The following is a 16,766-nucleotide window of genomic DNA, read 5'->3' on the forward strand; positions in this document are numbered from 1 at the left end:
ACTCCAAACACTATTAGTAGATGGCGCTATTGATGGAACAGCAGATTTGAGGGTGAAAACACAAAAAGAAATAATGGCGCAAACGTTTTTGGAGCCCTTTTCAGGTCTTGAACATTTGGAATTTATTTGAAAAATGTTGTGACATTGTTTTCTCAACTGTTTGTTAGGTTCGATGATGAGAGATACAGGCTATCTATTTACATGGGTTGGGAAATTTGCATGTTGTTGGTGTTCCGCCATTTTGATTTCCACGCAAGTTATTGAAACAGCTTTCCTATAAACAGATGTTTTCAATACGCTTTCATCATGTGAAAATTAAATGCCGATGATGAATGTGTATATATTTTGTGTATTTTTCGATGGCATATATCATTTGCACGTAGAAGAGGCATCAACGTGCAAAATTATGCAAATAGTGTGTTGCCATGAATGGGTGTGAATAACATTTCTGGAATGGCCAACTTGCTAACTGTAACGTATTTTACATGGGGGTTACATTTCACAGAATAGCCTCACCTCATCGGGTCATTAAGTTGACAGATAACTTTTAGACCTGTCCTAAACACAAGTTACGACCATAAACACGAGAAAATTTAACGTTAATCTCACTTCAGAACGTAGTGATGGGAATTTGCATAAATGAAGATGTTGTTTTGATAACATTAACAGGAAAAGTAGTGCATTGCTAACTTCACAGTGATCTAGGTAACTGCACAGATACAGAGAAATATTGCTGACCACAGTTCATAAACATTAATAAAGTTATCCCCTAATTTAACCATGAATGACAATAAGCACATCCATATGTTATTGAAGCTATGCAGTAGAAAAAAGGAGTACATGCTTTCAATGTTCTGTAATAACCACATCCCCAGAATTTGCAAAGGTTACATGCTAATGCTTGATGTAACACCAGAAGATACTCTCCCATTAAGGTGCATTGAACAAGATCAAAGGTTCTTAGTTAATGACCTAAAGTAAAATGAAATACATTAACTTTTCATTGAAAATCTTGATCAGAGCAAAAATAAAAGCAATATTTAAATTGAAGTTATCATCCTGAATTAGCTAACATATGTCTTTGTGTTGTGAAATTGAAATATACTTTTAAATCCAAGAGTTCATAAAATTTATACATCTAATTATTATAGTAAAAAAATGACATTATGACATTATCTTTGAAAAATCTGAAACTGCTGATTTTTGTTTTTTTTACAAAGAGTCCAGAGATCTATACTTATATTTAAAATATGCAATCCAGAATAATGATTCATAGCAAAAACTAGTAATGATCTTGATGTATGTAATGCATGATAAGATTTTGCTGAAAAATTGGTGATCTCTTCAACACAATACCTAATACAGTTGTAATTGTGTTAATTTACAGTGTCGGGGATGGATTGTCAGACTGCGGTGGCAGTTCAGTCTCTGTTGGAATCTACAGTTAGTGAAGCTTCTCCAAGTAAGTGTCCTTCCATGTAATTGTCCTCTTAGCTATACTATTTAACATATTTCATAGAAAAATCAGATATTTCTATGCCAAGCTAACAAATTGTTGTCAAGTTTCAATGGATAGCCTCCTTTTAGAACCCTTTCCCTTGTATTGTCAGCATCTAACTATCAGTTGTAGTGAGTACTAGATATAGGGCAAACAAAATTGATGGAAATATCCCTGGCCAATTAAGATTTCAGATTGCCTAAATACAGTTCTTATTAAAAAATGAGTTTGAAAACAAAGCTCAATGTCCAAGCAACAGTGACATTGTAAGTGAATTGGAAAAGATCTGTTGCTGGGGTTTGATAAATCTAGAGTACATATAATATATATAGATTTATATTATATTAACAAACAGATACTGAAATGTATGAAAAATTCCATGTAACTACTGAAGGACAAATAAGTCACCATGTTTGTTTGCAATTCCTTGCACAGATATAAATGTGTTGTGATGCAATCAAGACCATTTTTAAATCTATTTAGCTAGATAGATTGGTTGGCACACTGGTAATGCACTTGCCTTTTACTTTGTCGTCCTGGATTCAATTCCCGCAGAGAAGGTATTGGAGTCACCTTTTCGACCACATGTCGTTTTTTGTATACTCCACTTTCCTTCCACAGTAAGACCCCTTGTGTGCTTTCATCCCGGCCAACAAAAATATTGAATATAATGATGAAGTTTCCCAATTGTTGTAAAAGAAATAAAGTTAAGGATTCTGTAAGTTATAGATTGTTTGCTGGTTTTTGTGTCTTAGACTGAGGCATACAATTTCCATCAGAACATGATACATACCTGTGTACATTTTTCATAAAACAGCATCTTAACAAAGGACTAACTTGTCCCATATTCCCTTAAGGTGTTGAAGTTTTGAAATTTAACTAGTATATGCTAACATTTTCAGTTGACGAAGAGGATGTGTTCCAGTGTGGAAAGTGTAAAAAACAGTTCACATCACTTGGTGTCTTTGTAAACCACAAACAGAGTCGATGTGTGGCCCAGAAAACCCTCCAGCAGATGACAAATGCCATTTGTAGTGCTGTCAACACTGTACCAGTATCTTCCAGCTTAATCCAAAATGTCAACAAAGGGCCACAACTTATACAGGTAAACAATCATGAGCCATGTAGCAATTCATTTTGTGTGTAATTTATTGTTGCAGTATCCAGTAAATTAGATACATTTTTGTCTTTTCAAACCGAACATTGTAAAGCAGTGATAGGGGCTAATTAGCATTTCCAGTAGCACATCAACTGCTGAAGACTTAATTTGTTGCCAGTGTTGAGTTAGGTTGAGAGAACTTTGATTCTGATATGAAATAATACATAAATTTAGACCATCTCAACTCAAGTGCATATATGTCTTCTGTCTTATTGTGATCGTTTGAAAATTAAATTTTGATTTGTGAATCCAGGGAAGTACATGATTTGATCAATTCAAAAACATTCTGGATATTTAGCAGAACTCAAAAAATCAAATGAAATTTAATGTTCTGAACAAGAAATTATGAAACATGCTAGTTCAATGCAGCTGTAGATCACACCCAAAACAAGATAGTATAATAAAAAGACATGTCCACCTCCACACTCACTCTGATTATGCTTCTATCAAGCTAAGTAATAATGTAATTTTCAAAAAGTGACATTTGATAATTGAAAGAGACTTTAAGATTGGTGAGAACATGATGTATTCTCCACATCTTAATATCTACTTACACTTTCTCAGAAGCTGGTACAGTTCAAAGGATGCTAGTACACGCATACTTCTGATAAAATTAAATGCTGTATCTGAACACTATTGAATTAGTAATGGTGTAACTTAAAGCATAGTCAGGTGGTGCAGTGGTAACACACTCACCTTTCACCTAGCCGTCCGGGGTTTGATTCCTGAAACGAATGTGAAAAGGTAAGGGGTCACCTGTCTGGCCACATGGGTTTTCCACAGTTACTCCAGTTTCCTCCAACAATAAGACACCCCTGTCTCTCCCTCACTTGCTTACTTTTTGGGCTAACAAGAGTGATTAGTATAAGTTGAAATAACTTGTTTCACAATTGTTGTGAAATAAAGTTTATATTTATATATTGATGGTTGACAGGATTTGAATCAGTTTGATAAAAGTTTGATTTTAAGTTTGTATTGTACAGTGTATCTTACTTATTAGTGGATATTATTAACCTTTATTAGGGTAACATTGTACACATATACTCTATGATGTATTGTAGACATCGTACACACCACAGACCTCCATTACACAGCTACCACAGAACATGGTTCTCACAGATGACTTGATGTCCTTTGCCAACGTTGACACATCAGCAATACAACTGGTAAGATGTTTTGTGATTAAGTCTATAGACAACACATTGGCACTGGTTTCCATCTGTTTGTTATCCACATGTGACAATCGTACATCATCCACTTATTTATTATAGAATTGGATACTAGCAGATTACCGAGCAAAGGATGCTGGGTAAAATGTCACTTGTTTCTGAAGTCATTACAATTATGCTTTTGTTGATGCTGATTGTCTAATAATGTGTGATATTAATTAAGCTTGATATTCTTGATGAATGCATGTACTTAATTACTCCATGGTAAACATATATATACAATATTTCTGTGACATATCTATGGATGCAGTGCCTCTTTTTTAATTTTCATTCAGTGAAGAATTTAATTTATCTGTTAGTTAGCTTAAACATGGAATTTTTTCTTTTTGACATTATTGTTTTTATTTTTTGATACATTTATATGTTGTTATAAATGTAATGAAAAAGATTAAAATAAAAATGAGGGCTGAGCTGTGAGGTTCCTAGGATTGTTTTTATCAGTCACCTGATCATACAGCAGTGTTTCCCATTGTAGTTTGAAACTGACTTTCAACAATTTAGGGTTTTTTTAATACCCTTGTAGGGGGTAATGGGATACTGACACTAATAGGGAGGACTAAGACAGGGCTCTCGCACACCATTTTGAGACTGGGGCCCGGGGCCTGGGGCCCTTAGAATTGGGAAAAATAGCAGCGTTTTCCTTAGAATTGGGAAAACTTGGGGTCTAAATTGGGAAAAAAGTTACTATTTTGCATTGGGAATGGGGCCGAATATCGGCCCCAAATCTGTCAGATCAAGAACCCTGTAAGAGCTACATGTAGTCCATCACTTTGTCAATATTTATCTTTTCAACCAGTTTTTTATTTTGTTTGGATGATTTTAATGTAATGAAAACGTTTTTTAAAAAATCAAGTCCTTTCCCCTTTCATATTATGGCCCTATGATTACCTTGTGTCATCTGTCTTAGACTTGTGCTACAGTTATTAAATTTTCTATGTTAGTATTTCTTGGGAAGATTGCATGTCATATGCTGAAATTTGGTCACATGCCCCTAATACATCAGAAGGTATGAGGGCTGATCGATAAGTTCCGAGCTTCATATTTAAGGGTTTGGCTTTTGGTGGACATATTGCATTATTTTTCAACATAATCCCCTTTACATACACTTTTGCTAGCAATGTTTATGGGCCTCAATGCCACTTTTAAAGAAGTTCTTTTCTAGAGTGTTCATAAAATCCTCCACTACATGTATGATGTTATCATCTGACCAATAGTGGGTACAGGAAATATCCTTTTTCAATTTTGGAACTAAACGAAAGTCTGATGGAGTGAGATCAGGCGAATAAAATTGATGTTCAATCAATTCAGAGCCACAATCATTAATGGTAGTCATAGCAATGACAGACATGTGAACAGAGGAATTGTCCAGGTGGAACAATACACATTTACGGAGTTTCCTGCAGCACTTGGGTTTAATATTTTCTTTTAACTGCTTACAAAGTAATGCATAATATGTGCCATTGATTGTTTGTCCATTTTGCAGATAATCTACCATCAAAATACCATCAGAATCCCAGAAAACCAAGGCCATAACCTTTCCAGCTGATGGAACAGTCTTTGCCTTCTTTGGCGAGGATGAACCAGGCTGCTTCCATTGTTTAGACTGTTGTTTGGCCTCTGGGGTGAAGTATGAACCCACATTTCATCCATAGTCACAAACCTCTGCAGAAAGTTAGCAGATCTGTCTCTGAAAGATTCAGATAAGCAAGCTACGAAGTCTGCCGGGTGTGCTTCTGATAAACTGTTAGAAGTTCCCAGCGGGCTGAAAGCTTTCTCATTCCAAGATCACCCGTAAGAATGGAATGTACTCTTTCCTGTAAAAATCCCAACTGTACTGGCTATATATCTCTGTACCTCGCCTGTCAGCCATAACAATATCATGGACTGTATTGGCCATTTCTCAGGCCCTCTAGGGAGGGTGTCATCCCCAAGGCTGTACCTGCCTCACTTAAATTCCGCCATGTTTCACCATAGCATATGAAGTGGCATCATTCCCTAGTGTTGCTATCATATCAGTAAGGATATCCTTGGGTGCTAGACCTTTCTTATGCAAATATTAAATCACTACTCTCTCAGTTTGTCCATTATGCACAAGTCACTTGCTTTGTTTACTTCATTGTGCTACCCGTTTGCCATAAACTGACCAAATTACACCAATCTTTGGGTACACAGTGTTAAATAGTCAGGGAAAAGTAGAGATGAAAAAAGTCATCTCTGCCTAACTTCTTCAATACAAGGCCCACAACTTATCAGCTAGCCCTTGTAAAGTGCTTTGGTATTGTTGAAAACCATGTTTGTCCTAAAAGGTGTATTATTGATTCTTTGCAGTCCTTTTCCATGGTTGAAATGCTGGAATGCTGAGTTTTATAGATATTCATAAATTGCTTTAGTCTTCCACAGAGAAATTGTTGCCAAGTTTCATTGACCAATATACATAATTGTCTTGGAGGGAATAATTAAGTGTTTTTTGTAATGATTATTGCAGGTGAAAAAACCTGTGAAGGTAACGATTTGTAGAGTGATCCGTTTGAAAAACTTCATGGGATTTTATTTATGTATTTATTATAGCAAGCCTCCAATTTACAATCTGCTGGCCCATTCCTGTCCCAGGTTGCCACCTTTACATCCAGGTCACCAAATAATGTTACCATTCTTAGTCCTGTGACCACATCACTGCCTTCTAGTGGCTCTGCCTTCACCAGCACTGTCCATTCCACCAATCAGATTCACCTGCAGCCAGTCCAGCAGCAAATCACCTTGACAACTCTACCTGAGAAACCTATAGCTCCTAATGTGGGCAACATAGCTAAACCAAGCCCAACTAAGGCAGGTGAGTTGGAATGAATTTAGTATGGTGTCAATGTTTTATTTTTTATCTTTTCCAAGAGATTCAGTGAAATTAGAAGGCCTGTTCAAATTTCTTAATGAGAATTATTATCTAAAAATGCATTCTAGGTTTTTTCATTTTGATGAAACATCAATCAGTTGTGAGCATATAACTTTTTCTGTTCATTCAGGTAGAAAATCAGCCCAAGCAAGCCTTGTAACAGTGGTATCAGCAGATTCTCTGGTGAAGCTAAAACGCAGCAAAAATGGTAACATGGTGTTGGATGAGAAGAAAAAACTTCGCTGTAACTACTGTGATAAAACATTTGCTAAAAACTTTGACCTTAACCAACATGTGCGTGCACATACAGGGGAAAAACCTTTTCAGTGCATTGTATGTGGACGAGCCTTCGCACAGAAATCTAATGTCAAAAAGCATATGGCCACCCACAAGGTAACCGAGAGAAAAAGAAGCATTGTCTTTTAATGGAAAGAAAATTGAAATTGTCTTTCTAAATTATTACTACCAAAAGAAATGTGTGTGTATAGAAATTTTTTAATCTAAAATTTTCCATAGAAAAATGATTTTTTTTCTTCAGATTTTGAGAAAACAGTGATACTTTAACCTGTAGTGTTAAAATATTTCAACCAATTTTAAAATAGAATGCAAAAAGTGTTTAATATTTCAGTTTTTGCGCCATAAATAATTCTTTTATACAAAGAAATACAAATAAATGATATTGATCAAATCCTTGTGTATTGAAGGTATGGCCAGCAGGAGCAGGGTCCACCCTACCAAACCAGCCATCACCCCTGTTGATTGAAGAAGACGAGCCTTCTCTTGAATCCACGCTAGACCCACCCCCTTCAGAGGAATTGAACCAGAACCAATTGATGACCCATGAAGATTCTCTTGCTCATGTCACTGATGTCCCACAGGTGGTTGTCATGGATAATAGCCCTATAGTGGATCCATCTGTGGTAGATCCATGTGCATTACAAGACTCGGGACAGATGCTTGAGGATAAGGTGACCACCAGCACAATGAATACACAAGTAAATTATCGGTTTCTGATTCAAATTTTACATCTTGGGAGGGCAGGCGAGCTTTTGTCAGGGTGGGGTTTCCATGTCTGTCCAGTATCTGTGTCAGTATTGATGAGGCTGTGGCATTCTCAGTTATCTCAGTGTTGGTGAGGATATTTGTCCAGAAATATCCACATGTAAAGGGTTATCAGTTTTATTTTATGTTATTAGACACATTATCACAATGTCAAGGCTTAGAGTCAAATTAGCCTGCCAGGGTGTGTACTGGAATACCTAAAGTTCTTGGATAACATTTACAAAGCAATCACAGGATTTAACAGGTGTAAAAGTTTAGAATCAAATAAAGAACCTAGTTTACAGGTTGTATGAACTAAGTAAGTTGAAATCTTTTAAATCTAATATCAAGCCTTCTTCAATCATTTTTACCTTGATGCGCTCTAATGGCGATTCTTGCAGATATAAAAAGTCCTTGAATTTCTTTCTTTCTTCAGTGACATTTCGTGCATAAATTCAAATGAAATTCTCTTAATTTTTATTTATGGTGTTTAAATAAAGATACTTTTTTTAAAGTATATTTACAGAAGCAAATTTCTGAAGTGCCACAACAAATTCATGCACTATAGGTTTTTTTAGATTGGATTGTTACTTGCACCCTAAAACCACAAAAATATAGTTGTTTCCTCCCTAAAACACAGAAAAGTCACCAAAAAAATCATCATTTACAGCTGAATGATACTACTTTGATCACTACTGCCAAAAAGTTTAAGAAAACAGCTTGAATTGAACCATTTGTAGTTTCCAGATGTGAGAGAAGAAACAGGCTATTGATATAGGTTCGTTAAGCTTCAATCATGTTACTTCGTGTAAAGTTTGATGCATGAAATCAAATATATGGTATATAATGATTTTTCCTTTCTTTTTCAGCAACCAGATGATGCAGAAAATACCAAGGTGAAGGTGGTAGTAGACAACTCCTACCTGTGTCAGTACTGTTGTGCTAAGTTCAGGACTTATTTCCAACTCAAGACACATATGGTTCATCACAAGGACCAACAGGTAATGAGTAGTCAGCTTTCATATACTGTGCATGAAAAAGTCAAACCACACAAAAACTGAGTTCTACATACAATGTACTTTCTATATCAGTTCAACTTTAGAAAGGAAGTTAAAGGTCATTATAAGCCTATTGTTTTTCATATTTATACTGAAGTCAAGTATGAGTATTGAGTCCAGAAGATGAAGGTCATTATAGGCCTATTGTTTTCAGATTTATACTGAAGTTAAGTATGAGAATTGAGTCAGAAACAAAATTGATTTTTCATAGTAGGGAACTTTATAAATGATCACTTCAAAAATATTTTGAATACAGTGTAAATTTTGTCTTTCTATTTGTGTCTACCCATGTAGGTATATAAATGTGTGGTCAAGGAATGCCAAGACACCTTCAAAGACCTTGACTCATTCTTAGAGCACATAAAATCACACGAGGAAGATATGACTTACAGATGTCACATGTGTAACAAGTTCTTCCCAACCTTGTATGACCTTGGTGTCCACCAGTATACTCACAGCCTTTACCCAAATCAGGGTATCAAACCTGGCCCAAGGTGAGTACTTAGTCAGTCCAACAGTATACTCACAACCTTAACCCAAATCAGGGTATCAAACCTGGCCCAAGGTGAGTACTTAGCCAGTCCAACAGTATACTCACACTGTTTACTTAAATTAGGGTATCAAGTCTGGCCCAAGGTGAGTACTTAGCCAGTCCAGCAGTATACTCACACTGTTTACTCAAACCAGGGCATCTAGTCTGGCCTGTAGTGAGTATCAAGCATTTACATCAGTATACTCACAAACCTAACCCAAACCAGGGCATCTGGTCTGGCCTGTGGTGAGAATCAAGCATTGCCATCAGTATATTCACAAACTTGCCCAAATGCAGGGCATCTAGTCTGACCTGTGGTGAGTACAAGCATTGCCATCAGTATATTCACAAATTTGCCCAAATGCAGGGCATCTTGTCTGGCCTGTGGTGAGTACCAAGCATTGCCATCAGTATATTCACAAACTTGCCCAAATGCAGGGCATCTAGTCTGACCTGTGGTGAGTACCAAGCATTGCCATCAGTATACTCTAGAACTTATGGTTTCAATCCTGGCCTAAGGTGTGTTCCAAACAGTTCCTGAATTAAGGCACATCCAGTAGTAATTACTAGTTCATCTTGATTATCTTGCAACTTTTTCTGAAAGAAATTTGATAGAATGAAAAATGGTGTATATAATCCATGACTTTAATTTTGATACATTTTTGTCCTAAGTAAGCTCCATATTTGTCCTGAAATAATCTCCTCTTCTACATACTTTATGTCAGAAATTTTAGCCCCTTTGGCTTATTGCAGGTTAAATACAGTTTAATAATTTTACAATGTAATGTTATGATTTAAGTATCATAGTTGATATTATAAAACTAATAAAGATTCCTGTTGGTTTTAGACATTTCCAGTGCACTAAGTGTATGAACAAGTACTCAACGCCAGAAGCCCTGGAGCATCACTTGGCAACCTCTACCCACAATCACACTTGTCCACACTGTGATAAAACATTCACTTGTGAAAGATACCTGAGGCGTCATCTTCCTTCTCATGGATCTGAAGGTAAGCACCTGGTAGGAGATACAATAGCCAATCACATTTATACTTTTTTCCTTCCAACCGGTTTCCGTGTAGTTAGCAGTAAGCTAGCTGACAAGATATCTGTTCTCTTTAGTAAAATTTCTCTCCAACAGGTTTCCATGTACAGTCCTTGTAGTAGTTAGGGGGTAAGCTAGCTGACAAGATATCTATTCTCCTCTTTAGTAAAATTTCTCTCCAACAGGTCTTCATATACAGACCTTGTAGTAGTTAGTGGGTCAGTTAGCTGACAAGATATCAGTTCTCTTTCATAAATTTCTCTCCAAAAGATCTTCATGTACAGACCTTGTAGCAGTTAGCAGTAAGCTAGCTAACAAGATATCTATTCTCCGTTTTAGTAAAATTTCTCTCCAACAGGTCTTCATATACAGACCTTGTAGTGGTTAGTGGGTAAGCTAGCTGACAAGATTATCTATTCTCCGTTTTAGTAAAATTTCTCTCCAACAGGTCTTCATTTACAGACCTTGTAGTTGTTAGGGGGTAAGCTAGCTGACAAAATATCTGGTCTCTTTCATAAATTTCTCTCCAAAAGATCTTCATGTAGTCCTTGTAGCAGTTAGCAGTAAGTTAGCCGACAACAGATCTGTTCTCTTTAGTAAAATTTCTCTCCGGAAGATCTTCATGTACAGATCATGTAATAGTTAGGGGGTAAGCTAGCAGACAACATATCTGTTCTTTTTAGTAAAATTTCTCTCCAGAAGATCTTCATGTACAGATCTTGTAGAAGTTAGTGGATAGGCTAGCTGACAAGATATCTATTCTCCTTTTTAGTAAAATTTCTCTCCAGAAGATCTTCATGTACAGTCCTTGTAGTAGTTAGGGGGTAAGCTAGCTGACAAGATATCTATTATTTTGTTAAATTTCTCTCCAAAAGATCTCCATGTACAGATCTTGTTGTAATTTGCAGGTATGCTAGCTGAAAAGATAATTACTGGGGTTGTTTGTGAATAGGTGTTAAAGGTGAAAAATTACCTCATGAAATATAAAATATTGAAAATCTTATGTATTACCTGTACTTTTGGATGTGATCCCGACTTGTAGGCATCTGTTAATTTTGTGTGTTCAGGGACTAAAAGATCTAATTGTAGTGTTACTGAATTGAATTTGCATCTTTGTTGCAGGACAGTTCCAATGTCCAACTTGTCACAAGAGGTTTAAGGGAGAGCATTACCTTAAAATGCACATGCTGATCCACAGTGGGGAGAAACCATTCCAGTGTGATATCTGTTCTGCTTCATTTAATCGGAAAGACAAACTCAAAAGGCATATGCTAATACACGACTCTAACAAACGTTACAGATGTCCCTTCAAAGCTCTCACAGGTACTGTACACTATTGTACTATACACTTCAATAGGAAAGTTATTGCAGAACCAAAACCAAAAGACAATTACTATCTCTTGACAAACATAAACATATTGTAGTTGGTTCTGAAATAAGCCCATGAATTAAATTTAATGCTTATTTGACTCATTCTTATGAGGATGTTAACGATCTTTAATGTTGATTGGGAAGATTACATATGTGAACATTTTAAATGTGTATCTGTAAACATTTGATAATTTATTTCTCATATTATAGGACAGTAAGTTAACTGTATCTCCATTGTTTTTCAGGTTGTCAGAAAGAATTTAATCGTCCAGATAAGTTGAAATCACACATTCTAACACATAGTGGAATTAAGCCCTACAAATGTCGTGAGTGTGGACGTTCGTTTGGCCGAAAACCACATCTGAGAGAGCATGAGCGTGGTCATCGCGCAGACTTCAAATTTAAGTGTGAAACCTGTGGAAAAGGATTTTTCAGACCAAAACTTTTTCAGTCTCATAAATGTCACCCTTTAAAGCCTGGTCAGGCCCATGTCTTTAAACCTCGAAACAAAAGGAAAGTTGGCCGTCCTAAAAAAAGAGTTCCCTCAGAAGCTGATAGTGTCCGAGTTGAAAATACCATGACACTAGATAATAAAGAGGAAAAGTCCTCAGCAAGGCCAGACGATACAGGAGATGCACATAATGTGATAGTTCAGGAAGAAAATACTAAGAACGGGTCAAGTGGTATGTATGTGAATGAGCAACTAGTGAGTATGAACGACCAGGAACAAGGGGGAGAACTATCAACTGCACCTGCAAAACGTACATCTCGAAGCAGTAACATAACTCCAACAGGCAAAAAACCAGAATTTTGTGTAAAAGTGAGTGCCCCTCCTCCTGTTCCTCCTCCTGTAGCACCTAGGTATGTTACTGTGCACATACAGAACAGTAGCACTGCCACAGGCCAAGATATCCAGACACATTTAATGCCACACCCCTCCCAGCAACTTGTTACACACCAAACTGGAACCAATGCTAACATGCAACCTATCACTATTATAGAGGCCCAGCATGTACCAATGCATCTTCCCATGATGACAGGGCTTGAAAACAACGCTGTAGAACCCATCACAATGCAAATGGCAACTGTCAGTGGTGCAGAAACTCTGGCACAGACAGTCACTGCTGTGGGAGGGGTTGTGAGTGAACTGATCCCAGTAGCTGTGGCCATGCAGGATAACACAGACTCAATAGTTGCTACCCAGGTGGTGGTCACATCTAATGGAGGGAGTGACCAAGGCTACATCACTTGTCCCACCCATCTGGATGACTATGGACCATCAGATGGGGATCTAGTGTTACAGGGAACAGACAATTTTCTCAAGGCCCATGCGGACATGTACCAGTCAGCTCAACAGTAATCTTTGGTGTCATATTTTTTCTTTTTCTTTGTTATTAAGATATCCTTTTTTGTTGTTATACAATTGTGATATTCAATTGAAATTTCTCCTTAATGATGATTGAAACTGCAGCACTTTAATCAAGATTATATTGCTACTTGAGAGCATTAAGGAACCAGATCATATTGCAGATAAAATGGTCGCAGGTACCAGAACATACTGCAGATAAAATGGTCACAGGTATCAGAACATACTGCAGATAAAATGGTCACAGGTACCAGAACATACTGCAGATAAAATGGTCACAGGTACCAGAACATACTGCAGATAAAATGGTCAGAGGTACCAGAACGTACTGCAAATAAAATGGTCACAGGTACCAGAACATACTGCAGATAAAATGGTCACAAGTACCAGAACGTACTGCAGATAAAATGGTCACAGGTACCAGAACATACTGCAGATAAAATGGTTACAGGTACCAGAACATACTGCAGATAAAATGGTCACAGGTACCAGAACATACTGCAGATAAAATGGTCAGAGGTACCAGAACATACTGCAGATAAAATGGTCACAGGTACCAGAACATACTGCAGATAAAATGGTCAGAGGTACCAGAACATACTGCAGATAAAATGGTCACAGGTACCAGAACATACTGCAGATAAAATGGTCACAGGTACCAGAACATACTGCAGATAAAATGGTCGCAGGTACCAGAACATACTGCAGATAAAATGGTTACAGGTACCAGAACATACTGCAGATAAAATGGTCACAGGTACCAGAACATACTGCAGATAAAATGGTCACAGGTACCAGAACGTACTGCAGATAAAATGGTCTTAGGTACCAGAACATACTGCAGATAAAGAACGAGAATATGTTCAGTTTTCTGAATAGCTGTAACTTCATTGTGTTGAAGTGCTTTAAATATGTATTCAACATTCATTGCATGCAATAAAAAAAACTACTACTATGCATCACTCAATGTTTACCTTCTTGTTGAGTAAATAGACTCGTCCTGGTTACTAATTTAGATACAGATGCAAGGAATAATTTTAACATGTATCTAAATATAGAATAAGGCAGTATTTTGTGGTATGCTCATATTTAAGTATGACTATAATGAAGGAACCTTGTGGATGAAATTTTGTGCATACATCTTTAAGCATTTTACAGATTTTACATAATGTTGATACATAATTGATCTTTATAGATGTAAAATTATTTTTCATGAAGCAAAGAGTTAATGAAACAAAACAAATGGTAGTTAGTGAAATAGTCAAATAATAGTAATTGATGTCAGTAAGTAAATGAAGAAGGTCCAATGTCTTATCTTAACAGAGAGAAACATCCTTATACATGTATAAATAAAAAGCAAAGTAGATGTCATTGTTTTTGGCAAATTTTTGTCTGTTAAACTTTTTACATTAATTGATAAATAAACACCTTATTTAAAACTGTAAGATATGTGGTATGGATATTGGTGTATTTTACTAATGTTTGAAATGGATCGTTATAATAAATTCAGTTATTGATCATAATTCTAATGAAATAAATTCCTCAATCACTTTAAACTAAAATTGAAATAATTATCCAGAATTTTAAATTGAATGATAGACTGATTTTGTTGATACAGGTGTGTCTGATTGTTATGATTGGAGTTTGATAAGTTACCCTATTTGTGGAGACTTGTGGAATCTTTCTCTCCCTTAGAAGTGAGATTGGAGGAACTCCGACCCTTGAGGAAATGTCATTAAGTTGGCAATGACAAGGCTAGCAGGGCGTTTGTAACTTTATCATATTTCCTTGATGTTTGAGATCTCTCGATCAGGAAAAGGGTGAATGTTTCTTAGTGTTTTTGTTGCCCCAATGTTTTGCATTATTGACTTGACAAATCATGGATGTGAAATGCTTAACTCTTCCATAGCAACCCAAGGGTGTAACATGGAAACTCCACTTATAGAAGTGTGGATAGGCTTGTCTAGTGCGAGGCAAATTTATTGTCCAGCTGGTGTTCATCTCAATTTTGTCATCTTCAATGTAGGAAAAAAAACAACTTTATCCTTGCAACCCAGAATATAGATCAAGGCCATTTAATTTTTGAAAACTAATAGCTACCTGTCTCTTTTGCTGATCAACTATTGACAAATTGCTTAGTAGTTTACTTTGTGACTGACTTTGAAAGTGCAGATGAATGCACAAAGTTGATGACCAGTCATCCCAGCATGTTTCTGATAAAATGGTGATTCCATATTGATTATACTCATTTACCCTTGGATATGTAAAATTATCACAAAAACATAAAATAAAAAGTTGAAATCTAATTACTTGTGCTTTTGACATGAAGATTATTTTTTTACAGAGCATGAAAAGATCTAATAATGGTGGGTGTCTGATTACTTTTGTGAGATTTTGATATGTGTTGTTGTATTCACCTGGAAAGACTGCATCTCATATATTTTGTATCTCATTTATCGAGTCCTAGCAAATGGAATAGTCATGGGAACAGGTGTAACTGTACAAATCCAGTACAAGTAAGATTTGAAATTATCTAACTTTAAAATTTATGAAGTTATTTACATAAAAGCTGGTGCAAGTTCAACAACCGCTGTTCTATCTTGATTGTTACCTTTTTGTATTTGGACGAGTATGATCCTTTCAATATCTATAGAAATCGGTAATGAAATCATTTTATACGAAGGTTCATCACCTTAAAATTTTGAACTGTTCACTTGAACTGTCACCCGATCCTATTTTGGTTGTGACCCTTTGACTTTTGTTGTATGTACACCATCATGAATGCATTATTAATTCTGAAATCTGATTTTGAGGATCACAGTGACTCGTTAACATATCTAGTAGTTATTGTAGTCACATGTGATTCTGGTGATACAGCATCATTAAAGAATCAAACTATTTATGAAGTGTTCTGCAATTGATTTTCAAAATTCATTAGGAGTTTTCTACCATTTTTATTATTTCTTTAAATTTTTTTCTTGTGTTTTGATAGTTAGCAAGTCATTTAACAGAATAAGTTATATGCTAATGATCATGGAAGTAACTAATTAATATAAACACAATTGTCTTGACTTATCAGTTTTGGTTTTGTCTTATTTATGTTTAGTTATATACTTTCTGTTTAATAAAATTAATTGTTAAATTGGACTTCAAGTGAATTTTGTCTTTATTCCACAGATCACTTATCCTTAATGCCTCGATTAACTTAGATATCACCAGGAACTCTCTGTTGCAGAATGATGGATAAAAAAAATTGTGTGACCAGTGTAAGATAGAAATAATAAAACTGATGGATTCAACTTTTTCCACAGAAAAGTCAGTGAAACAGAAATATACAGCTAGTTTTCCAATCTATATACATTAATAGAATGTTCCTGTTGATTTACATTGATAATTAGATGAAGTACAGAATCAACATTGTTTCTTTAATCATTCACATGGATTATCGTATGCCATTGCACTTCAAAAAGAGTAATGTGTAAACCAACAAAGGCAAATAAAAAAGTAAAGAACCATTTTGGATTAAGATTGTGTGCTCCGTAAACATGGGCAACTGCATTATTGATGACTTTCACCATGAAC

At 35.9% G+C, this 16,766-nt stretch overlaps 1 protein-coding gene across 2 annotated transcripts; it reads left to right on the forward strand.

Annotated features, from left to right (window-relative positions):
- Positions 1-38: 38 nt before the first annotated feature.
- LOC132546462 (zinc finger protein 341-like) lies at positions 39-16,236 on the forward strand. 2 transcript variants are annotated; one of them, XM_060210177.1, is made up of 12 exons: positions 39-104; positions 1,388-1,462; positions 2,401-2,603; positions 3,719-3,823; positions 6,455-6,716; positions 6,904-7,166; positions 7,478-7,768; positions 8,684-8,815; positions 9,167-9,366; positions 10,252-10,412; positions 11,570-11,770; positions 12,064-16,236. In XM_060210177.1, the coding sequence occupies exons 1-12, from the start codon at positions 74-76 to the stop codon at positions 13,176-13,178; spliced, it is 3,039 nt and encodes a 1,012-aa protein (XP_060066160.1). In that variant the 5' UTR covers positions 39-73; the 3' UTR covers positions 13,179-16,236. The 2 variants fall into 2 exon arrangements, with proteins under 2 accessions (XP_060066160.1, XP_060066161.1); XM_060210178.1 differs by having other exon boundaries at positions 7,478-7,741.
- Positions 16,237-16,766: the final 530 nt, after the last annotated feature.

This window comes from Ylistrum balloti, unplaced genomic scaffold (assembly GCF_031769215.1).
Source record: "Ylistrum balloti isolate Yb309-2 unplaced genomic scaffold, AGI_CSIRO_Ybal_v1 Utg369892, whole genome shotgun sequence".
In the NCBI taxonomy this organism is placed as follows: domain Eukaryota; kingdom Metazoa; phylum Mollusca; class Bivalvia; order Pectinida; family Pectinidae; genus Ylistrum; species Ylistrum balloti.